This window comes from Salvelinus sp. IW2-2015, linkage group LG20 (assembly GCF_002910315.2).
Source record: "Salvelinus sp. IW2-2015 linkage group LG20, ASM291031v2, whole genome shotgun sequence".
Taxonomy (NCBI): domain Eukaryota; kingdom Metazoa; phylum Chordata; class Actinopteri; order Salmoniformes; family Salmonidae; genus Salvelinus; species Salvelinus sp. IW2-2015.
In genome coordinates, this window is record NC_036860.1 from 10,398,292 (window position 1) to 10,423,296 (window position 25,005).

At 46.5% G+C, this 25,005-nt stretch overlaps 2 protein-coding genes across 4 annotated transcripts in view; both read left to right on the forward strand.

Moving 5' to 3' along the window:
• The window catches only part of col1a1a (collagen, type I, alpha 1a), a 31,852-nt gene extending 17,765 nt beyond the window's left edge, over positions 1-14,087 (forward strand). Inside the window, exons 17-47 of one of the 3 annotated variants that reach the window (XM_070449185.1) lie at positions 2,317-2,415; positions 2,541-2,585; positions 2,764-2,862; positions 3,012-3,065; positions 3,221-3,328; positions 4,152-4,205; positions 4,396-4,494; positions 4,683-4,736; positions 4,879-4,977; positions 5,332-5,439; positions 5,716-5,769; positions 5,886-5,939; positions 6,143-6,187; positions 6,430-6,636; positions 6,867-7,028; positions 7,357-7,410; positions 7,634-7,741; positions 8,141-8,194; positions 8,327-8,380; positions 8,755-8,916; positions 9,102-9,209; positions 9,506-9,667; positions 9,864-9,971; positions 10,276-10,329; positions 10,449-10,556; positions 10,836-10,889; positions 11,028-11,135; positions 11,241-11,523; positions 11,772-11,962; positions 12,096-12,338; positions 12,758-14,087. In XM_070449185.1, coding sequence (XP_070305286.1) covers positions 2,317-2,415; positions 2,541-2,585; positions 2,764-2,862; positions 3,012-3,065; positions 3,221-3,328; positions 4,152-4,205; positions 4,396-4,494; positions 4,683-4,736; positions 4,879-4,977; positions 5,332-5,439; positions 5,716-5,769; positions 5,886-5,939; positions 6,143-6,187; positions 6,430-6,636; positions 6,867-7,028; positions 7,357-7,410; positions 7,634-7,741; positions 8,141-8,194; positions 8,327-8,380; positions 8,755-8,916; positions 9,102-9,209; positions 9,506-9,667; positions 9,864-9,971; positions 10,276-10,329; positions 10,449-10,556; positions 10,836-10,889; positions 11,028-11,135; positions 11,241-11,523; positions 11,772-11,962; positions 12,096-12,338; positions 12,758-12,904 — 3,339 coding nt within the window. In that variant the 3' untranslated portion in view covers positions 12,905-14,087. The remainder of the gene's footprint in view (positions 1-2,316; positions 2,416-2,540; positions 2,586-2,763; positions 2,863-3,011; positions 3,066-3,220; positions 3,329-4,151; positions 4,206-4,395; positions 4,495-4,682; positions 4,737-4,878; positions 4,978-5,331; positions 5,440-5,715; positions 5,770-5,885; positions 5,940-6,142; positions 6,188-6,429; positions 6,637-6,866; positions 7,029-7,356; positions 7,411-7,633; positions 7,742-8,140; positions 8,195-8,326; positions 8,381-8,754; positions 8,917-9,101; positions 9,210-9,505; positions 9,668-9,863; positions 9,972-10,275; positions 10,330-10,448; positions 10,557-10,835; positions 10,890-11,027; positions 11,136-11,240; positions 11,524-11,771; positions 11,963-12,095; positions 12,339-12,757) is intronic. The other 2 variants (XM_070449184.1, XM_070449183.1) reach the window with 2 other exon arrangements.
• An 8,015-nt stretch (positions 14,088-22,102) lies between these two features.
• Positions 22,103-25,005, forward strand: part of ppp1r9ba (protein phosphatase 1, regulatory subunit 9Ba) — a 52,625-nt gene continuing 49,722 nt past the window's right edge. Inside the window, exon 1 of the mRNA XM_024011416.3 lies at positions 22,103-22,191. The gene's annotated coding sequence lies outside the window, so the exon portion shown is untranslated. The remainder of the gene's footprint in view (positions 22,192-25,005) is intronic.

The window sequence follows — 25,005 nt, forward strand, 5'->3', positions numbered from 1 at the left end:
CTGTTTTGATGTAACCTGTGGCTGATGCTAGCTTGATGTCGTTTGCGTCTCATTTGCATGGTTGGAGTTGTGACTGCGTGCCTTTGGAGAAGAGCTGCCATGGCACCACAAAGAGTACTGCGGGGCACTGCCCGTTCACTGCGCGATTATGGTCCAAAGTAGCCAACTGCAAGTAGTGGATACATTTATCAGAATGAAGGGTACAGTTTATACACAACATACTGGTTAGGATGTTCTTCGGATAAAGACAGTTAATGGTCATTAAGTCGACAATGATACTTAATCCTGGACTGGGTTGCTGGACAGCTCTGAGTGATCCCTGCACATGTTATGAACTCTGTTTCGTTGCTCTTTCTTTCAGTGAGAAGACAGGGAAGTCAAAATCCTCTAGGGATAGACCGTTCCAGAGGGTTTCATACAGTAGGGTTACAGTGTGCAAATTAGGACCATATTGTCAGAGTATACACCTGTAGGAAAAAGCTAAACCATAACAAATGACGTTTAAAAAGCACCCCAGTAGAAAAAGGATCACATACAGTACCAGTCAAAAGTTGACACATTCTAACCGGCCACACCGTATCCCCGGGGCGGCCCAACTGAGACTCCAGCCCTACATTTCTAAGATCCACCCCCTGTACCATAACAAGGTGGTGCAATATCATTCATGCAACAATACATAGTCCTATTGACTAGAGACACTATTTCCTGTGCTCAAAGGTCCAATCACATTTCCCAAGTCATTTGCTATCATTTCAGGACTTGTTTACCTCGATTCTAGTCCAGGGATAATTGATTGGGAGATACAACGCATTCTTACTTCTCATCTCACAATGCCTCACAAGTGATTTAATGGAATGTTCCTATATGTTTGAACATTAGCCTTGCATATGGCCTCGAGTGCAGGAAGCCCTTAAGTTGTATTTGCATGTATGTCTTGTACGTGAACTCAGTAACCAATTCCAGTTTGTCAGTTCAGTCTCTGGCTACCACGCCCTCTCGTACGCATGCATCTTACGAAAGTGTCATGTTGGATTCTGACCATTCAAAGGTCAGCCCACTGTGTGCTTTGTTATCTACACTCTCCGATCAGTTTCAAGGCGTTTCTCCGAGCCTCGCATGATTGGAATTCGCACGCCTCGCGCGTTATAATATATTTCGGTCGCTCGCGCTCAGTCTCTCGCGGCTTCGCTATTATCACACACGTCACACCGAGGATGTGTGCGACCCCTGCTCCTCTCATAACTAGCTCTGCGGCTATACGATTGTCTATCTATCCTTAGGCACTGTGACATGCTCATCCGTCACAATCACCTTGCTACCTGAATAGGATGACACTCTCTCGTGCTAGTCCAGTCTTAGACACCCATACTCAGCGCACCGACCGCTCTGCCCACACCTAGCCAATGCTGGCGTCCGTGAAAGCCGCTGCTGGTCCTCCTGTAGAGTACTACGCCAGCTATGTATTCACCCGACAGTGCCAAGATCAGATAGAACTCCGATACTCTCTAATGATAACCGTATTGTGACCTCTCACATCCTCAAAGTCACACATCTCTAATTGCAGCCCAAGCATCCTCATGAATTTTAGACCCTTGCCTTAAACTACAAGCCTTGCTCGTCCTCGCTTCCGTCTCATTCTATGTAATCATAGGGCCCCACTATGGCCCCGCTGGTGGCAGCTCCGGTTTCTCCCGGTGGCTCCCCAGGAGCCAGGTAAAGATGGTCAAAACTTGCACCTAAATCCGTGTTCACACACCTGTAAACCTTTCTACCTTTCTATCCTCTATCCTCACCTCTGACCCTACCGGCCAGTGGTCTTTCCACAGGGGCCTATTTGGAGAGAGTAGGTGAGATAAAACATACATACAAGTACATCCATTCTAGCACAAAAGAAAACAACAAAACAACAATGGTAATAGTAATCTACACACTGCTGGGTTTCCAAGATAGTGGTATCCATTTGCACCATGCATGAGACCGTGTGTAGTTGGCTGCCAGTTGAAAGTATATCCGGCTTCACTATTGTGATTGTGCCATGCCATGTGACCGTGTGACTTTCAGGGGTCACATTGATTTAAATGTGGATATGATTCTATTGAATGGCAGCATAGTTGAGTATTAGTACAGTACTACCATAGGGAAGTACTAGGGAGTAGGGTAGTATAGTACACTAGTACTTCACTTGGTAGCAGTAGTACTACTACAGTAGTACAGTAGTACTACTACAGTAGTACTTGTGTAGGGTAGTACTAGTACAATACTAGTTCCATGTTCTTTCTGTTCTTGCCCTGACCCTATCTATCTTCACCTCAACAGGGAGAGGTTGGTGCCCAGGGAGCTCGTGGTGGCGAGGGACCCCAGGGAACCCGTGGAGAGGCTGGTAACCCAGGACCCGCTGGCGCTGCTGGCCCTGCTGTGAGTGTCACCCTCAGAAACCTCTAGTGAAATACACCTCTGGACTGTGTGGGAGACTTGAAGTTACATTTGCTATCCTTGTGAGAGACTTTCCCCTCTAACCCGTTGGTTTGTGTCTCTTGTAGGGAAACAACGGTGCTGATGGAAACCCCGGTACCAAGGGTGCCCCTGTAAGTATACACCTCACCCCACTCCTCAGTGAACTAGCCATTTTAGTTGTCATTGGTTTGTCTTGTGATTTGTTAGAGTTCAACTTTGGAAATAACCAATATTGTTGTCACTGACTGGTCTCTCAGTGATGATGAATCCAAGGAAGTATAATGATTGTCTCTCTGCTGCCTCCTTTAGGGTTCTGCTGGTATTGCTGGCGCTCCTGGCTTCCCTGGACCCCGTGGATCCCCCGGACCCCAGGGTGCTGGTGGAGCTCCCGGACCCAAGGGTAACACTGTAAGTCCASCTCTCTCTGACTTCCGTCACTAAATATTGTAAATATATATAATGATATCTTATCTTAAGTTGCTGTTATAACTTGGTCAGAATACACAGACCATTGAGTGTGGATTCTGATAATGATGTTTGTTATTTCTTCAACCTAGGGTGAGGTTGGTGCTACTGGAGCCAAGGGAGAGGCTGGTGCTAAGGGAGAGTCTGTAAGTACACCTTTTGACTTCCTCTTTGGTCAAATATGATCCACCAAGTCACCCATACCACGTACACTGTACACACATACTCTGTCAGCAGCCTATATGTMTCTGAACTCTACCCTCCATTTCTCTGACCTCCATCTTGTTTCTCCATTACCCAGGGCCCCGCTGGAGTCCAGGGACCCGCCGGCCCTGCTGGTGAGGAAGGCAAGAGAGGGTCCCGTGGTGAGCCCGGTGGTGCTGGTGCRCGTGGAGCCCCCGGCGAGCGCGTAAGTACCCCAGATGGWCACACACTGTCRCCTCTTKATCATACTGTTCTCCTGTCCTTTACATATAGGAATTCCCCCCTTCTCTTACAGTTAGGASAGCCAGTTTCACTGTCCTCTTACCCCGTACTGTTAGGACAGRCAGTTTCACTGTCCTCTTACCCCMTACTCTTAGGACAGTCAGTTTCACTGTCCTCTTACCCCMTACTCTTAGGACAGTCAGTTTCACTGTCCTCTTACGCCACATGTCCTCCGATCTTTTAGTTTTAGATGACCCTCCCCCTGCCTCACTAAACTGTGTTGTAGGCCTCCAAATCCACTGTCTTCCTATTCCAAAGGACCACCATTGCATTACTGCCCCACACCCATCAAAATGATGGCGTTTGAGCCATCCAATATAATGCATTAAATCAACTATAGGAACTGGGTCAGTAGGAGAGTGCTATCCAAGAACTTGAGCATTTTGTCTTTTTATACATTGCTTACTTCCTCACAGTACAGCTAGTGTTGGCACACGCAAACACAACGATGATATCTCAATGACTATTCCATCACATAAATAATCACATTTTGACCTATGAATGCTTAGSTCGCTGGAACCAATATCCAGCTAACAACCTCTCTGGTTCCCAGTCAGCTAAATGTAACTGTAGCCCTCTCCCTGATGTTTCAGCTCATTTGTCCACCAGAGGGCGGTGAGCGCTGAGCAGTAATGTAGTGTTACTGAATGGTTGTGTTGTGGTGCTGAGGTAGCAGTAGTGTTGTGGTACTGACTGAGTGACCGTGTTGAGGTATTGACCTGTGTTGTGTTTGTCGCCCCCTACAGGGTGGACCTGGTAGCCGCGGTTTCCCTGGTGCTGATGGATCTGCTGGCCCCAAGGTGACTACACACACACACACACACACACACACCTGGAATAGACACACATATACACCTGCAACACCCACCCACTTGTTCAAATGTATATACTACAGTGCACCACCAAACGTTGCTACATGCTATGGTCACTAGCTAAGTACAGCAAACTCATCTCTCCATCTCTCTCTCTCTCTCTCTCCCTCCATCACAGGGTGGCCCTGGTGAGCGTGGTGGCGCCGGAGTTGCTGGAGCTAAGGGTAACACTGGTGAGCCTGGCCGCAACGGCGAGCCTGGTATGCCTGGATCCAAGGTGAGTTAGACAGGGGATCGGTCTCAGATCACAGGACCTTTGTTATACTCTATCATTGTTGGATAATTATTCAACAACTAATAGATACTAGAAGAATGAAACCCATATATTCATGTTAATGTGGCATATATATCTATATGTTATGTACCTGACCTTTGCCCTCTCACCTTCCCCCCCCCCATCTCTAGGGTATGACTGGTAGCCCTGGCAGCCCTGGTCCCGATGGCAAGACTGGCCCCTCTGTAAGTTCCTCAGCTACAGATTCACCTGACCCTCACGACACCAATTCAACGACACTGAAAGACACTGATGCAGATGGAGACCTATGGCTACTTCCACCGATTATCACTGTGGTCACTGACTCTCTGCCCTCTCCTGTGACAGGGTAACGGTGGTCAAGATGGTCGCCCCGGACCTCCCGGCCCCGTTGGAGCCAGAGGCCAGCCCGGAGTCATGGGATTCCCTGGACCTAAGGGAGCCGGAGTGAGTAACCCTTCTCTCTCGCGCTGCTCTTATTCGGGCAAAATCATTATCGGGCTAATTCGAGAAATGAGATCTGAAATTGACAGGTAACCCAATGTATACAGTGGAGGCTGTTGAGGGGAGGAAGGCTTCTAATAATGGGGGTGGAATGGGACTCAATGGAATGGTATCAAACACATGTGGTTGATACCCTTCCATTGACTCCATTCCAGCCATTCCTGTGAGCCGTTCTCACCTCAGCCGCCTTCACTACAATGTATGACATGGTTGTCCATAGCCTAAAACCTAGGTTTCAGTGTACAGAATTGCTCTCTGATGGGAAATGAGCTAATGGGTATTTGTCTTCCCCTGTAGGGTGAGGGTGGCAAGCCTGGTGAGAGAGGAGTCATGGGACCCGGTGGTGCTGTTGGCGCTCCCGGCAAAGATGGTGATGTTGGTGCTCCTGGTGCCCCCGGTGTTGCCGTAAGTGCACTTCCAGCATCCCACAATGCTCCACTCCCATTCTCCCCAAAGCTTTGAGGACAACGCTCTTCAGCATTACCCGCACTGCGTCACACTTGCACACAAACGAACACTATCTCTAATACAAGCCAGCATGGAATCTCCTAGGAGACTGCAAAACCACTCCGTTTGTTTTTCCTTACATGATATGGGGGTAACCCCGTCCACTACAAAGGTGTAGCACCCACCATTATGCCGGTCACACTGATTTTCCTAACCGACTCTTCTCCTTCTCAGGGACCTTCTGGAGAACGAGGCGAGCAGGGAGCCGGTGGCCCCTCTGGATTCCAGGTACAGCACTGAACTATGGGAAATGATCAGCACCTGACCGATCGCAGACCTTCCTCCTACTTCAGGACCTCTGACCCTTGCCTCACCTGTCTCTCACTTGTTTCTTTGTATAACAGGGACTTCCAGGACCCCAAGGTGCTATTGGTGAGACTGGCAAGCCCGGAGAGCAGGTAAGAATACTACAGGACTACAGCACCTTTGGTGTTGTCACTCACTGCCCCGTGCCTTGTCCTTGCTACTCATCACTACACGGCACTTGACTTCCTGTCAAGATTTGGGACTCGACGCAGCTGAACATTGAGCATCACAAATGCAGATCTCAAATCTCTAGTCGTAATCTCTAATATCTTCTCCTCTCTCTCTCTCTCTCTAGGGTCTTCCCGGTGAGGGTGGTGCCCCTGGCTCTGCTGGATCCAGAGTGAGTATCCCAGAATAATAATGACATCACTTCCTGGGTGATGGACTGCCACAGCTACACTGTGGCCTAGCGACTTAGCCAAGCAAGACAACGGCTAACAGCTGAAGCAGCAACAGCCTAGCGCCCAGCTGACCGAGGCTAAAGACATTAGCATTCGAATGCGTCGAATAGCATCCTTCACCTTATATACACGTGATGCTCCAGAACCAAAGCTGACGCCCTCTCTTCTCTCCGTACCCCAGGGTGACAGAGGTTTCCCCGGTGAGCGCGGTGGCCCCGGCCCATCTGGACCCGCTGGTGCCCGTGGCTCTCCAGGCTCTGCTGGTAACGATGGTGCTAAGGGAGAGGCTGGTGCTGCAGGTGCCCCCGGTGGCCAGGGACCCCCTGGCCTGCAGGGAATGCCCGGAGAGCGTGGTGCTGGTGGTCTGCCAGGCCTGAAGGGAGACAGAGTGAGTACCGGTGCCACCCTTCACTTATCATCCTCCATGCCTAAATGCATGTTCATCAGTGGGCCTTGACTTCATACTTCTGTGGCACTCGGTGGCATACCCTCCATCCATCCAAACGTACACTTGCATTACAGTGGACTTGACTGAGTCCAAAAAAGCTCTCATCCGTCTCTGTAATCTGCATAACCCACAACTTACAGTACTAATTCAGCTACTCTTGTGTTTGACAGGGTGACCAAGGAGTCAAGGGTGTTGATGGCGCCGGTGGTAAGGATGGCGTCCGTGGTATGACTGGCCCCATCGGACCCAACGGCCCTGCTGGCTCTCCTGGTGACAAGGGAGAGACTGGCGCTCCTGGACCTGGTGGACCTTCTGGTGCCCGTGGTGCACCTGTGAGTACCTCAGTCCCACCCGGTTACCACCTCACCACAGACATGACACAAAGACCTAAAAACATAGCTCCCCATGCATCCACACCACAGGCATCTCTCTGTGGGTGTTAGTCTTGAAGCTTCAAATGGAGACCGCGTCGACACAATGCACGAAGAAAAGCTCAAATGGTGCCTGAACGTACTGAGCACCAAAGCAAGCAGTAAAGAATGACACTTAAGTAGAAATGAAGGTGTATAGAGGAAAGAACTGACCCACACTCATATGATGCTAGTCCCTGACCTTTAACACACTCCTGACCTGACTAACCCTAACCTTCTCCTCTCCCAGGGTGAGCGTGGTGAGTCTGGTGCCCCTGGACCCGCTGGATTCGCTGGGCCTCCTGTAAGTACACACACACACACACCTCTTTACCTGTCCTCAATTCACACAGAAATCAGTTGCCAGTTAAAACGGACATCAGCTGTCAATCAAGATGATGACTCGCAACATCTTGCACACTACGACGATTCTAAATGGAGTTCATTGACATTAAATGAGACAGGCTTGTCTTACCAAAGCATCCGGTCTAGATGAACCTCCACACTTCTTCTCTCTTCTCCTTCAGGGTGGAGATGGTCAGCCTGGTGCTAAGGGAGAGGCTGGAGATAACGGTGCCAAGGGTGACGGTGGTGCCCAGGGACCCGCTGGACCTACTGGAGCCCCTGGACCTCAGGTATAACACGTGGGACTGACCACTGGGTACCCACCCTGACCCATCTTAAATGGTCCTCTGTAGCTCAATTGGTAGAGCATGGCAGTTGCAACGCCAGGCTAGTGGGTTCGATTCCCGGGATGACCCATATGTCAAATGTATGCACGCATGACTGTAAGTCGCTTTAGCTTAAAGCATCTCCAAAATGGCATATACTGTCATATTATTATTATTATACAGTTCTTTATTGATATGCCGTAAAGTCATTACACAAATGAATGGCACGAGCATAGCCCTACAATGGTAATATCAGCGACTTCAGCTGTGTTGTTATATTGGTCTACCCGCTAAGACCACCGTATCACAGAGATGTTTGTATTGCTCCTGCTTACTGACTGAAGCACTGCTGTATCCACACAGGGTCCCGCTGGAAACACCGGAGCTAAGGGCGCACGTGGTTCTGCTGGTCCCCCTGTAAGTAGCTGTGTATCTCATCCTCCCAACATCTCCCGTCTGTCTGACCGTAAAAGATGGCGTTTGTAAAGTAGTATCATGCTTCCCAATCTGATACACTAGGTTGACCAGTGCCTCTCTTTCTCTCCGTAGGGTGCCACTGGTTTCCCCGGTGCTGCTGGCAGAGTTGGACCTCCCGGCCCATCTGTAAGTACTTCTATCTCTACCACCATTCCATTCACACTGCACCATCCTCCATCGGTGTACCAGTCAATACCCTGGCTGTGGCCATAGGTTCCAGATTTAACCATGGCCTAACACTAAGCAAGCAAACGGCTCGATAATAGCTTAAAACAGCAATCCCACAATGCAACAGCACAACTATCAGTACAGCATATTATTGTGCAACCAACCCGAGACATAACGGCATTGCCTGATGCCCAAACAAGCAATCTAGCTAGGCGTTAGCTTAGCATTTAGCTGATCACAATACTGTCATTGATAACAGCCAATGATACTGGTGTATTCGGGTCAACCTCAGCCTCATCTCATACTTAACCATCCTCTCCTCTTTCTGTCAGGGCAACAACGGACCCCCCGGACCCGCAGGCCCTGGTGGAAAGGAAGGACAGAAGGGTAACCGTGGTGAGACTGGCCCCGCCGGTCGTCCTGGTGAGCTCGGCGCTGCCGGACCCCCTGGCGCCCAGGGAGAGAAGGGACAGCCTGGTGGAGATGGTCCCAATGTAAGTACCCCTTTTTTGGGGGGCCGTCACCCTAACAAAGTAACACTCTGACCCCTACACTGACAAGAGAGAACAATATGAATACTCCTTATGGATTGCACCTGTAACACACGCCGCTGGAGTTTAGATCTGACGCTTTAGAAAAGGGACACCTCGATGACCTGTTCTCTCTTTCTCTCCTACAGGGACCCTCTGGAACTCCCGGACCTCAGGGTATTGGTGGACAGCGTGGTATTGTTGGTCTGCCCGGACAGAGAGGCGAGCGCGGTTTCCCCGGCCTCGCCGGACAACTGGTCAGTGCTGTAGACAGCTAGTTATAGAACTTAAATGCCGTTAGGCTTTTGCATAGAAGACACAGTTCATGGTGGATATCCCTAGTTTTTCAATGAGGCAGTGATTGGATAGTCTGCAAGCCTGCCGCGATGATGCTAAAGGCCCTCTGTGCTATCTCTGCCAAGATGGCAGCCGACAAGTGCAGCGCTCTTGCAGTAGCTTATTCATACAGTTGATTCGTCATTGCTCTGCTTCAGTAGTGGTTCCTCTCGTGTTGTGGTTGAGGTCTAACCCGGTTCTCTGTTTCCTGCTTTAGGGAGAGCCTGGCAAGCAGGGACCTGGTGGCCCCTCTGGTGAGCGTGGACCTCCCGGACCCATGGGACCCCCTGGACTGGCTGGAGCACCTGGCGAGTCTGGTCGCGAGGGAACTCCTGGTAACGAGGGATCTTCTGGTCGCGATGGTGCTGCTGGACCCAAGGTGAGAGCTATGCTCATACACATGACCTCAAGACAAATTCAACCCTTCACTTTGGGAACCCGCCTGTTTGGTATACTGTAGACAATCTACACCGGGCACCATTACACGACTACTTGCATGGCTGAAATAGGCATCACATACTGCAACGTATTGGGATCTCTTGACCCGTCTCTGTTCCTCTCTGTCCTGCCTATAGGGAGAGCGTGGTGAGTCTGGTGCTGCCGGTGCTTCCGGTGCCCCCGGACCCCCTGGCGCCCCTGGAACCGTCGGCCCTGCTGGAAAGTCTGGTGACCGTGGAGAGTCTGTAAGTGTCCAGATCCTCCACCATTACTCCCTTTAGACTGACAAGGAATACATAACTGGGCGGCAATTCAGACTTGATAATGTTCAGAGACCTTACTGTGTGTTAAACTGTTGTAGCCTCAAAATGGCCGCCCATTGCAAACTAGTTAAGGCTGTAGAAGGGGGTTGAGGGCTTTGTTTGCAGTACTGTTAGAATACAGCAGATACTGGAGCTCCTAGTAGTTGAGCTACATTGCCTTTATGACATGCCAGTTGTGATTACCAATTGAATTGATTGTCATAATCTCTTTCTCTCTCGTCTTCAGGGTCCTGCTGGCCCCGCTGGTATTGCTGGCCCTGCTGGTCCCCGTGGTTCATCTGTACGTGTATACTCCATCACAGATTCATAAAACCATCACGATGACTACAATATCTGCTCTTCCACTCCGAGTCTGAGGAGAAAGGGTATACTGAACACACCTGTCCTTTTCTCACCCAGGGACCCGCTGGAGCTCGTGGAGACAAGGGAGAGGCCGGCGAGGCTGGAGAGAGAGGCATGAAGGGACATAGAGGATTCACTGGCATGCAGGGCCCCTCTGGCCCCTCTGTGAGTACCCCTACTGATTACAAATCGACAATAATAACGACACACAAGTGACTCCAGCAGAAACAAGGGGAAATGGCTACCCTTTATCCACGTGCAGTACACCATAAATGGCTAGACTCTGGCATGCCCGCAAAAGGCACAAGGAAGAGATATTTCCGCATGAAGCCGAGATATCACAAAACCTAGCAAGTGGGGGGGAGGGGGGGGGAAATCAACCTTCTCCCTGTAATATTGTTGTTTGATATAACAGGCACCTAAATCGATTGTTTCTGCCCACAGGGACAATCTGGAGAGTCAGGACCTGCTGGAGCCTCTGGCCCCGCTGGACCTAGAGTGAGTATGACCCACATTATGACAACGGTCACACAACTATCAGCACAGCAACYTTATGACTGTGGATCACTTCTCTGGTGACAARATGATGTGGATAGTCTKCKCTGTRGTATTAAGCTATGGCTCTCCCRACACTAGGGACCTTCTGGATCWGCTGGTMCCGCCGGTAAYGATGGRATGAGCGGTCTGCCCGGCCCCATCGGACCTCCCGGACCCCGTGGTCGCTCTGGAGAGATGGGACCKTCRGTAAGTCACWTCAACCACTTCAAAATCYAKAWATRTTGCTCCTTYTKCTCCTCTTATTCTTCTTRACATCCTATCTTGYTTGYCCTTTGCTTCCTCCACATATAGGGACCCCCTGGCCCTCCCGGTCCCCCTGGCCCCCCAGGACCTCCCGGCGGTGGATTCGACATGGGCTTCATTGCTCAGCCCGCTCAGGAGAAGGCCCCCGATCCCTTCCGTCACTTCCGCGCCGACGACGCCAACGTGATGCGCGACCGCGACCTGGAGGTAGACACCACCCTCAAGAGCCTGAGCCAGCAGATTGAGAACATCCGCTCTCCCGAGGGCACCAAGAAGAACCCCGCCCGCACCTGCAGAGACCTGAAGATGTGCCACCCTGACTGGAAGAGCGGTGAGTTGGAGAGTCATAGACCCAGTCTTGACTACGGTTGCTCGCTCCTTGCGAGTCACGAAATTGCCTGGCTTCGAGGAAAGCATGGAGCTGCATTGGTTCTGTCACGCTTGAGCATAGGGTGTAACGACGTCTTCAGTAGACACATGCTCTTTTGGTTTCTGGCGAGTCTTGCGGTCATTGTAGTCTCGTAACAGCAACAATCGCATCGGATGTTCTTGACGCGATCCACTCTCTTCTCCGTGCAGGCGAGTACTGGATCGACCCCGACCAGGGCTGCACCCAGGATGCCATCAAGGTTTACTGCAACATGGAGACCGGCGAGACCTGCGTCTACCCCACCGAGGCCGAAATCCCCAAGAAGAGCTGGTACACCAGRAAGAACATCAAGGAGAAGAAGCACGTCTGGTTCGGCGAGGCAATGACCGATGGCTTCCAGGTGAGAACCTCGGAGTGACAAACTGGGCTGTTTGAGAAAAGAGGACCATAGTCGCACCGTTCTCTTGGGTGATGAGTCCTTGATGCTAACTCCAAACCATGCTAACTCCATCTCTTTCTCCTCTCCCCTACAGTTCGAGTATGGCAGTGAGGGTTCCAGCGCTCAGGATGTTAACATCCAGCTGACCTTCCTGCGCCTTATGGCCACTGAGGCCAGCCAGAACATCACATACCACTGCAAGAACAGCATCGCCTACATGGACCAGCAGTCCGGCAACCTCAAGAAGTCCCTGCTGCTCCAGGGCTCCAACGAGATCGAGATCAGAGCCGAGGGCAACAGCCGCTTCACATACAGCGTCACCGAGGACGGCTGCACGGTGAGTCCTCCTTCCGCCTGTTACCTACTCTCTGCTGTATCTTAGGCTGTGTCCGCTCAGGAACTTCTCTAGGAAGAGTCCTTCCTCTCAGGGATGGTTGGAGAGAGAATTGTCGCCTCTAAAAGAGGTAGTTGGTGTAAGACTGTGGGCATGAGCAGCAGTAGTCTTGGGAAGGGAATTGGAAAGGGCTTTTGGGATTATGGTGTTAATGTAGGACACGGGTCACTAGTTGGAAGCAGATGAGGGTTTGATGTGAGGGGCTTTGTGATCTGGGATGATATTCCTCATCACTTGGTGTAAAGTGTTTTTTCCAGGAGCCATCTTTTGAAAGGGGGAAGGGGAGGGAATGATTTTAAATTGATTAGGAAACGCAACTATGGATTCTGATTGTGCCGTTTTCCTCTTCTTTCCCATCACAGTCGCACACCGGTGCATGGGGCAAGACAGTCATCGACTACAAGACAACGAAAACATCCCGTCTGCCTATTATTGACATCGCTCCTATGGACGTTGGTGCACCCAATCAGGAATTTGGCATTGAAGTTGGCCCAGTCTGCTTCTTGTAAAAAAGAAATCTGGACTTGAAATTGTTTGTGTGTATGTTGTTGTTTTTTTCTAGCAGTCATCCCTCTCAACCCTTTTTTCTATGCATTTAAAAAAAAAACTAGAGTTTCATTTGGCCCGTTCGAATGGTCCACTTGCTTAAAACTGCACTTCTGAAGACAGTGGTTGTGTGTCATCAAGCTTTTTTGGGGACCACTATTACCACCACCATCAACACCGAGGATACTTTAGAAGACTCAATGGTTTTACTGGCAAAAAGAAAATAATATATACTTGTAAAGTGTAAAATCCCCCCTGGAGTTTGACAGAAAAAAACATCCCAGATACAGGTGACTTTTTTTTACCACTGCGGAAGGACAATGAAAAATAAAATGCTTTGTACCACTTTCAGGTGATGTCAAATAAATCTTAAAAATGACAGTGAAGTGTCTCGTTGTTGTACTCACCTGTAGAAGCAGTTGTTCCTTCTGAAGTCACACGAAAAGCAGCATTAAAGGCATGGGTTCAACTTATTTTTTAATCTTATGGCTACCTCAAAAAGGAAATCCACGTTACCCAGTGTTGGTGAACCCCCAGGTTAGATTTTACACGGCAGAAGTATGTTTGAAAGTAACAGCTGCAAAAGGTGCTATTCTTCATGAGGTCCTGTCAATGGAGGGTGATCGAAATTGTGCTATTATGTTGTCGTTCTTGCTTGCAGGACCTTAGGTGCTAAATTAGCAGATTATCTTGATGTCAGTCATAAAAAGATGTGTTTCAAGTATTGGCTAAGATCTCTGCAACAGAGGCGTAGCAAGAGGTATACTGTAGTTAAGATGCACACGGTCCTGTCTAGTGTAGAATGAGCAGGTGGATTTGTTGTCTGTCTTGTTTTTAACATCTTTTGACACTTTTTGGTTGTTGTTTGTTTCGTTTTTAAATCCCCCCTTTTGTTGTCCAATTGCTTCTAGCAGTACCCCTCTTTCACCCCCCATTTGTTTTAGTTTTTTGTTTGTTTTTCATGGAAGGGTTTTGGAAAAAAATTTAACACAGAAAAAAATGAAATATCAAATTATGAGAGAAGCAGACACACCGTTGGGGGATTAAAACAAGAGGATCTGTACCTATTTTGTATATGTATAAAAATTGGAGATGTTTTTAATTATTTTGGATGCTGAAATAAAGCATGTTAAGTGGTCTACCTTATGTTTGTCAGACATGATCTTGACTATTCCCTGACTGCCCAATGGACTTGAATGAGGCACAGCTTGCACCTGTTACAGTTGTTTTGACTGAAAGGAAGATTAAAGAAAATCTCAGAAATGTTTGCCTCTGAAAATTCTATGCTTCTCAGAATCAGGTCACATTTAAGGTGGAACCATGTCCAGGTCAACAATTAGTCTAAAGTAAAAACACATGGTGGCCATTGTTAGTATTAAAGACAGTTCAATAATACAAACACAGCACAGAAGCTGGATACTTCAATACTCTACCTTTACGACATATGCTAAATGGTTTAATCCTTTTTCTGACTTAAAACCGCTCAGTGCAAAATCCAGTTTGAAAATGCTTCACGCTGTTCATGTCCTTTCGACACCGTTGATTTGAAATAGATATTCCATTCTGTCCTACCAGCGATGACCATAACCGTCCACATTGGCGCGCCCTTGGAGACAGCAGCGGTGCTCGAGACCTGTATGGAACAAAATCTATCGTGCCCACAGTTTGCGCATTGATGTTTACGCAGCGATCGGCAAAAGCAAAACCACTCCACAATTGAAATCCAATTTCTTTCAAGCATAGTTAATCCGAAATAGAAAAATAAATACAAAAGGATAATCATCCGTAAGACATTCTCTCTGATAGGCATTCAGTTGTGGAGACCCAGCACCGTAGTCTAACCGTCTCTGCCTTTCAGTGGCACACAATTCAGGTGGGCTCTACTCTACCAGTTAGCCCCGAGTTGGCTTTACAAAGGGCCCGTTTGTCCACCCTGTTGTGTCAGCGGGTAGCAGCATAGTAGGCGGCTACCCCCAAATTCCGGAGAGGGCTGGCTTTTGGGGTTTGAATTCGTCTGTAAATTCCAACTTTTGGCCTAACATTTCTCGGATATGCAACATCAATATTAAGGAAAAATAACGTCTTTTTGGCGAAATATTCTAGGCTACAAAATACTTTTAGTACGGGTAGGCTAGTCTGTTGTTTTGGTTTTCCTGCTTGTGTGCAATTCTGGAGATGGGGTGGTGGTCTTGGGTAGGGGTAAATGGAATATTCAGAAATGTGATAATTCATTCCACAAATGAATGTACTTGTAATTTCCCTCTAAAGGGATCTTTATAACAATGTTATAATCATTGTTCAATTAAAAATAAGTAGGTTATTTTCTAAATATTATTTTTCCTAACCGTAACCGTAACACCAAACCCATAACCCTAAGTCTAACACCTATAACCGTAAACCTAACTGTAACCCTAAACCTAAAATAGTCTTTTCTATTGAGGGACTGGCGAAATGTCCCCAAATTATTGTGAGGATTTCTGGTCCCCACAAGGCTAGTAAAACCACGCACGCGCGCGCGCACACAAACACACACAGAGAGCGAGAGAGAGATAGTTAAAGCTACATTCTGTATGTGAAATTCCAGTCATTGGAATTGATGAGATTATTACTGTCTTGCTTTATCACAAAACGTGCTTGTTTTAGTAAATTGTGTTGTTCTCATTACATGTCATTCCCCAGGCCCAGATTTTAATTATTTTATTTAACCTTTATCTAACTAGGCAACTCAGTTAAGAACAAATTCTTATTTACAATGACGGCCTACTGTATATTGGCTATAGAAATTAAGTAGGCCAACTATTTACATTGCATGCATTTGCCTTTGCTCTGTTGTTTCCATTTTTTGTTAGTGACCCACTCTTTGATTCATGGTGAGCATATTGTTTTTGTGCTGTTTGGAGAGTGCAACTATGTTTTATGTCACTAGAGGAAATACTGCCATCTGGTGGAACCAGGTGGTTCAGGTCATATGAGCTAGGCCTAGTAGCACTCTAAAAACAGTAGATGTATCCCTGAAACAATAGAAAACAAAGATCATGGAATAGATAGAATGGAGACTTCTAGTCTTGCATCTGTATTTAGAGGTTATTGTTATTAGATATTAGAATATATTAGATTTTATTGCACCATCATAGGTCCTTATAGCTCTTCTGACCCGAGCAAAGTATTGCCAGTCACTGTTTGGTCAGTTGCTTTTCAGAGGCCATTCATTTTCAATGGGAGTAAAGCGATGAGAAGCGATGTGAATGGGGGACCATTGTGCGATGCGAATAGGGCATGAACAGGGCGAGACTTGGGCATAGATTAACTTTATGTATAAGACTGCGATATCGCAGCGCAATTGACCAATCGAAGCTCACTATAACTTCCAGCCCCTACTGGATCGGCTGTTGATACCTAGGCTAGCACTATTGGGCTTGCTGTCAGTTTGCTAGAAACGACATGACGAGCCAATCTGGACAAAGCTAGCGTGGCTAGGCAAAGCATCGCTGCTTGTGGATCACAGCCGTGAGAATAAACGTATTTTGGCTTGATGCCTGACAACATGTGCACCGCCACCCGCAGTAGCTATTGAGTCATTTTGGCTGTCACATGCATCACATGTTGCCTGCGGAGGCTCCAGTCGTTCACCACAGTGAGTCTCCAGACAGAGAGACAACAGGCAGCACACATCTGGGTCATTACTGCGGTGTGTGTGTGTGTGCAGCCACATTACCACAGGCAGGGGAGGCGTTGCCATGGAGACTCCTCCACAGCTGTGTGTGTGCGTGCGTGCGTGCGTGTGAAGGCCACACTTGAGTTGAGAGATTCAAGTCCTCAGCTGCAATGAATCTCCTTGAGAACGAGTGCCTGCTGTGAGCCAACCTGCTGCAGATACAGTGGTCTGGAGCCTACAGAATATGGTTCTGGTGGCACTTGGCTGCAGCGTGCTGCTTGCAACACCACCAGAATTGTGGGTTTGAATCTTGAATAGGGCCACATACACAGAATATGTTTGATAGCACAAGTAGCTTTGCAGCTAACACTCATTTTATTATACAATGTGGAGGGTGGATATTCCAATGATGCTACATAGAAATCATTTAAGCCCATCCATATTAATGATACATCTGTGCATCTTCTCACTGTCTCACACTGTGTGATTTTAAGAACCCAGCTCTCTTTTGTTATCCAAGCCGGAGAAGAGAATGGCTGGTTGGTTGCTCTGCCATCTGCTGGCTGCAAATGGTCAGTAGCAATAAATCATTACATTTGAGCAGGCTGAAGATATTCATATTACCACTACCATTATTACTTTTACCACTAGTCCTATTATCAATCGGTAGGAATGATGTTCATGGTATATAGTGAATGTGTTTATATATAGGGATATATAGGGCTCAGTCAAGGCAACATCTCTTACCATCCTGCCTCTTCTGTCTGCAGTAAGTATGCGGTGTTGAGTCATTGGTTTAGTGAGCTGGGGCTGCATCCCAAATGGCACACTGTTCCCTAAATAGTGCCCTTCTTTTTCCAGAGCCCTATGAGCCCTGTTCAAAAGTAGTGTGCTATGTAGGGAATAGGGTGTCATTTGAGACTTTACTCTGCTGTATTGACCCATGGTTAACCCCAAAGGATGATCATTCTGCCACTGGCGATGGAGTGAAATGATCTCTATGTGTATTTTTTTCCAATGGCAAATCAGTTAAGAACAAATTCTTATTTACAATGATGGCCTACTGGGTTAACTGCCTTGTTCAGGGGCAGAACAACAGATTTTTACCTTGTCAGCTCAGGTTCGATCCAGCAACCTTTCGGTTACTGGCCCAACACTCTAACCACTATGCTACCTGCCACCCCAGTGTAGACTAGACAGATGGAATCCCATTATACACTGGAAGGTAAAACATGTACACAGGGTTATTTTAGAACATAGTTTTCTCACCATGTCTTCTTGAGGGCTCTGTGCCCATCAGGTCTGTTATTTGAGTGTTTTACATGCCCAAGGACCATTGTGGTGACACTGACAGGAAGAATCACCTAACCCTAACCGAACAGAAAGAAAGGCAAGGGCAACACGTATAAGAGGCTCGAGTAGGCCTTCTCAAAGTGAAATTATAATGGCTGAACATGAAGATGGTGTTTGTTCTTTAAATAAACAATACAAAAGGATTACAAAAAATGACAGCACTGCAATGCCTTTACAACTAAAGTCTTACCTGAATTATACAGTATACAGTGAATTCGGGAAAGTATTCAGACCCCTTGACTTTTTCCACAGTTTGTTAGGTTACAGCCTTATTCTAAAATGGATTCAATTGTTTTTTCCCCTCACCAATCTACACACAATACCCCATAATGACAAAGCAAAAACATATTTTTATACATTTTTGCTAATTTACTACAAATAAAAAAACGGAAAGATTACATTTACATAAGTATTCAGACCCTTTACTCAATATTTGTTGAACCACCTTTAGCAGAGATTATAGCCTTAAGTCTTCTTGGGTATGACGCTACAAGCTTGGCAGACCTCTATTTGGGGAGTTTCTCCCATTCTTCTCTGCAGATCCTCTCAAGCTCTGTCAGCTTGGATGGGGAGTGTCGCTGCAAAGCTATTTTCAGGTCTCTCCAGAGATGTTCGATCGAGTCTGGGCCCTGGCTGGGCCACTCAAGGACGTTCAGAGACTTGTCTCAAAGCTACTCCTGCGTTGTCTTGGCTGTATTCTTTGGGTTGTTGTCCTGTTTGCCCCAGTCTGAGGTCCTGAGCGCTCTGGAGCAGGTTTTCAACAAGGATCTCTCTGTACTTTGCTCCGTTCATCTTTCCCTAGATCCTGACTAGTCTCCCTATCCCTTCTGCTGAAAACCATTCCCACAGCATGATGCTGCCACCACCATGCTTCACCATAGGGATGGTGCCAGGTTTCCTCCAGACTTGAAGCTTGGCATTCAGGCCAAAGAGTTCAATCTTGTTTTCTTCAGACCAGAGAATCTTGTTTCTCATGGTCTGGGAGTCCTTTAGGTGCCTTTTGGCAAACTCCATGCGGGCTGTCATGTGCCTTTTACTGAGGAGTGGCTTCTGTCTGGCCACTCTACTATAAAGGCCTGATTGGTGGAGTGCTGCAGAGATGGTTGTCCTTCTGGAAGGAACTCTGGAGCTCTGTCAAAGTGACTATTGGGTTCTTGGTCACCTCCTTGGCCAAGGCCCTTCTCCCTCGATTGCTCAGTTTGGCCGGGCGGCCAGCTAGGAATAACTCTTGTTGGTTCCGAACTTCTTCCATTTAAGAATGATGGAGGCCACTGTGTTCTTGGAGACCTTCAATGCGGCAGACATTGTTTGGTACCCTTCCCCAGATCTGTGCCTAAGCACAATCCTGTCTCAGAGCTCTACTCTACTCTGCTCTGACATGCACTGTCAACTGTGGAACCTTATATAGACAAGTGTGCGCCTTTCCAAATCATATCCAAACAATTGAATGTACCACACGTGGACTCCAACTAAGTTGTAGAAACATCTCAAGGACGATGATCAATGGAAAAAGCATGCACCTGAGCTCAATTTTGAGTCTCATAGCAAAGGGTCTGAATACTTATGTAAATAAGGTTTTTTCATTTTAATACATTTGCAAAAATATCTAAAAACCTGGTTTCACTTTGGCATTATGGGGTATTATGTGTAGATTGATGAGGAACCATTGAATTTAATCTATTTTAGAATAAGGCTGTAACGTAACAAAATGTAGAAAAAGTCAAGGGATCTGAATACTTACCGAATGCACTGTATAGCCTATGGTATTCTTTCTATAGAGGGTGAGTGAACAAATCACAAGGGTAAGAGCCTATGAAAAGATGCCTATATTTTAGTCTCATAAAAATATCTATAACATTACACTTTCCAAAGTGTCTCCAAGTGCAAAATGATGACGCTATCAATTCATGAACCATAAAACAATGACATCCCTCATAGATGACAAGTTTCTCTCTAATCCTGCATGTTTTTATAATGTTCAGTGGGATAGGCCTGCATCTTAAGAGATGGCTTGGTTTATTCCTTATTTTTCATTCATTTTTACCAGGTTAGCCTCATTGAGATAAAAAATACATTTTTCAAGAGAGACCTTCATTAAAACACATTAGGGCTCCCGAGTGGCGCTGCGGTCGAAGGCACTGCATCTCAGTGCTAGAGGTGTGACTACAGACCCTGGTTTGATTCCAGGCTGTATCACAACCGGCCATGATTGGGAGTCCCATAGGGTGGCGCACAATTGGCCCAGCGTTGGCCGGGTTAGGGTTTGGCCGGGTTAGGCCATCATTGTAAATAAGAATTTGTTCTTAACTGACTTGCCAAGTTAAATAAAGGCAAAAAATTTAAAATAAGTCCATATGTGCAAGTAGCCTACACTCTTAGAAAAAATACACTATCTAGAACCTTAAAGGGTTTCCCCATAGGATTCTACATGGAACCCAAAAGAGTTCTACTTGGAACCAAAAACGGTTCTACCTGGCCAGTTTTTTCACACAAAACAATGCCACAGATGTCTCAAGTTTTGGGGGAGCGTGCAATTGACATGATGACTGCAGGAATGTCCACCAGAGCTGTTGCTAGAGAATTGAATGTTAATTTGTCTACCAGAAGCCGCCTCCAATGTCATTTCAGAGAATTTGGCAGTATGTCCAACCGTCCTCACAACCGCAGATGACGTGTAACCATGCCAGCCCAGGACCTCCATATGTGGCTTCTTCACATGTGGGATCGTCACACTGACAGCTGATGAAACTGAGGAGTATTTATGTCTGTAATAAAGCCCTTTGTAGGGAAAATAACAAATTCTGATTGGTTGGGCCTGGCTCCCCAGTGAGTTACTGCGCCCCTTCCCAGTCATGAGAAATCCATAGATTAGGGCCTAATGAAATGATTTCAATTGACTGATTAAAATCGTTGAAATTGTTGCATGTTGCATCTACATTTTTTGTTCAGTATACATCAATAAAGGAAATGGACACACTTTTAGACAACATATGTTTAATGTAATGAAAAGGCACTTTAACGCCTGATGCCTATCTGATAAAGATCTCATCTAGATTAGGCCTTCTTAGACCCCCTAAACCCATAAACGGTAAAGAGATTTTTGTTGTAATCTAGGAATAAGGTATTAGGCTCAAGAGAAATCCTATTTATCCCTGCATTTAAAAAGCAGCTGCCCGTGGCAAATGGTGCTTGCATGGAAGTGAGACATCCCTCAAAGGATTTGACTACAAACCAAATGAACAGAAACTCGTCACACTTATCACCATCGCATAAACGATCTGACAAAAATTAATTCGGGGTGGATAATCCTATGATGAAGTGTCAAAATGAAAGTGGTGCCATTTGGAGGTGCCACTGGCTGTTGTTCACTGTACACACATGCAAATAGTAATACAGGCCTAGCATACCATCCCGTCAAAATAGTTAATTGTGATTTTGGAAGATGTGGTGATTGCTTTTGAATAGTGAGCATTAACCATTGTTCTTCTTGTGTGTTCACAGATTTCCTCACGAGGTCGCTGCCGACAGTCACATTTTTGTTGCATTACCAAGGAACAGCCTAACAACCAGTAAAATTGTTTAATGTTCTTTATAATACCTTTTTATGATGTGTGTAACGTTTCATTGGGCTATACTTTGATTACATTTATTTCAGATCGACCTATTTGAAAGTGTAGCTTTTGACTTTTCGGTCACCAGTAGGCCTAATGGTCTTGCGCTATAAGGGGCTATAAACCATTATTTGTGTGCTGAAATTAGTATTTATTTTTATAGAAACGTCATTTTATGTAACGTCGGAACTCCAGTCCGCCCACACGAGTCGCCGCTCAACTCCATCATAAATCGTGGAGTTGAGTTTAATCGGCTATAAACCCATAGGTCTAGCAGTCGGTTCAGTGGGCTAATAAATAATCCATAGGCCTAACCGTTCGATTGTTGTCCCGAATTTTTTTTGTCGCCAATAGGCCTACGAGTGGCATGTCTCTTACAGGATAAAATAGCGGGGAATCTAAAAGTGCATTTTGTTTTTGCTCTACATCAAGGGTTAATTAAGGGTGCCTGTGATGCCATATGCTGTTGGTGGGGAGGATGGAGGGGAGTGAGGAGGGGGTAGAGAGAGAGAAGGCATCAGTTCGCTACGCTCGCAAGGGAATGAGAAGCGAAAACAGAACGTGGACACAATGGATTCTCTAATAGACCGATCGTAACTTGAACCAACCTCTGTGAAACACGGCGAGCAAGGTACGGTAACCAAACCTAGTAAAGACTTAACGCCATTTCCTTTTTTGCTTTTATCTTGCTCGTTTTGTAGAGAAAGAGAACTGTTATTCCGACTGCAGAAGATGCAGGAAGCGACATACAGCCATCATGCAAGCGAGGTGTTCGAGGCCCCTAATGTTTTTGACAACACGGGGTTTTAACGGAAGCTCATATGCTATTATCGGGGATGTTTAATGAACGTGTATTCCACAATAAATGTCCTGTATAGATATAGTTTGTTGAGCAGTGCCAGCGTTTATAGCGAACATACTAAACTAAAGCGCTCCGCAATCCTAACTGTCTGTCTCCCTGGTAGGCTATTCGTCACAACAAAAACCTATCATAACATGACAGTCCATGATCTGTTTATTTTAGATGCTCCGTTGCACATCAGACAAACTTTGCTACATTTGACAGAGTACCTATTTGGAACTTGTCGTTTCCTGATACAATGTATCGTACCGTTGTTGGACTGTAGCTGAGAAAATGGCTATTTTGTGTCAATATGACGGAATGGTCTATACGCCGAGAAGATGAGTCACTGACAAAATAGCATACTCTATGCCTAAAGAACTACGGGTAGATTTTGTTAGTGTTTTGTAGAGGATGACCTTTGTGCCATCAATCCATATAGGCTGTTGCAATAGGTTATTCCATTCATGGAAATAGCAATGATCAAATGCGGATATCCGGATTCTCCGTCCGATTTCAATTAGGCCTAATGTTGAATAGATTCTCATCTTAGGCATATTTAAATCCAACTGACAAAATACATGACATGTAGGCTACAGCAGTCTGCATTACATAGTATCCTGCTACCATGTGTAGTGGTAGCAGGATACTGTGCTCTCTTTGTCAATAAAATTAGAAAATTAATAGGATAAGGTGTTGCTCTGGTAATATACAATAACAGGTAACTGGATCAATGCAGTGCTGCTGATTGAAGAATACAGGCATTGTGGCTGTTATTTGCATAGGCATGGTCCAGCTTGATATTTTTTACATGATTTGCAACAACAATTAGGCATATTTAGTCTATTACATGGTCTGACTTACACTATATATACAAAAGTATGTGGAAACCTTTCAAATGAGTGGATTTGGCTATTTCAGCCACACCCGTTGCTGACAGGTGTATACAACCGAGCACACAACCATGTCATCTCCATAGACAAACATTGGCAGTAAAATGGCCTTACTGAAGAGCTCAGTGACTTTCAACTTGGCACCGTCATAGGATGCCACCTTTACAACAAATTTCTGCCCTGCTAGAGCTGCCCCGGTCATCTGTAGGTGCTGTTATTGTGAAGTGGAAATGTCTAGGAGCAACAACGGCTCAGCCGTGAAGTGGTAGGCCACAAAAGCTCACAGATCTAAAGCGCGTAAAAATCGTCTGTCCTTGGTTGCAACACTCATTACCGAGTTCCGAACTGCCACTGGAAGCAACGTCAGCACAATAACTGTTTGTCAGGAGCTTCATGAAATGGGTTTCCATGGTCGAGCAGCCACACACAAGCGTCAGATCACCATGTGCAACTCCAAGTGTTGGCTGGAGTGGTGTAAAGCTCGCCGCCATTGGACTCTGGAGCAGTGGAAACGCGTTCTCTGGAGTGATGAATCACGCTTCACCATCTGGTAGTCCGAGGAATGAATCTGGGTTTGGCGGATGCCAGGAGAACACTACCTGCCCCAATGCATAGTGCCAACTGAAAAGTTTGGTGGAGGAGGAATGATGGTCTGGGGCTGTTTTTCATGGTTCGGGCTTAGTTCCAAGGAAAGGTAATCTTAACGCTACAACATACAATTACATTCTAAACGATTATGTGCTTCCAACTTTATGGCAACAGTTTGGGGAAGGCCCTCTCCAGTTTCAGCATGACACTTGCCCCCATGCACAAAGAGAGGTCCATACAAAATGGTTTGTCGAGATCGCTGTGGAAGAACTTGACTGGCCTGCACAGAGCCCTGACCTCAATCCCATCTAACACCTTTGGTATGAATTGGAACGCCGACTGCGAGGCAAGCCTAATCGCCCAACATTAGTGCACAACCTCACTAATGCTCTTGTGGCTGAATGGAAGCAAGTGACCGCAGCAATGTTCTAACATCTAATGGAAAGCCTTCCCAGAAGAGTGGAGGCTGTTGTAGCAGCAAAGGGGAAACCAACTCCATATTAATGCCCATGATTTTGGAATGAGATGTTCGACGAGCAGGTGTCTATATACTGTTGGTTAAATAGTGTATTTGAGTGAGCTTAAGGACATTGGATTTGTATTCCTCGCTCACCCAGACTCGTGGCTTTGATTGCATGAATGAGGATTATTGTAATACAGTTAACTTTAAAGTGGTGTCTTTCTACTTTGCAGCAGCTTTTGCTGTCGGTGGGGAGACCTGAAATCTTAAGGCAGCTGAGAAAAATCCTAGCGATCAAAATTATATAATGACTAAGGGATACAGCATAAGTTGGATTTCTGCCAGGCCTACTCCAATTTGCAATCTGGTGTTATTGTTGTAAACCCTAGACTAGTCATATAATATATATCTCATATCCTTCACTGCAATTCTCCTTCTTAAGTGTAGGTGAATAGATAGGGGATTTTCTGCGCCCCAGGCTGTTCCCTATTTACGTCAGAGTAAACTTCCCTCACACCCACGTGTGTAGCTTTTTATTTTTTCTCTAACTTGCTCCTTTTCAAGCCTCTATCCATCCTTCCCTTCCTCTCTCCTGTGCAGAATCTCTATCTCCCTTTGGTTTTCACTAACCCGCTCTCTCTTCCCCACTATCGCTAAATGTGG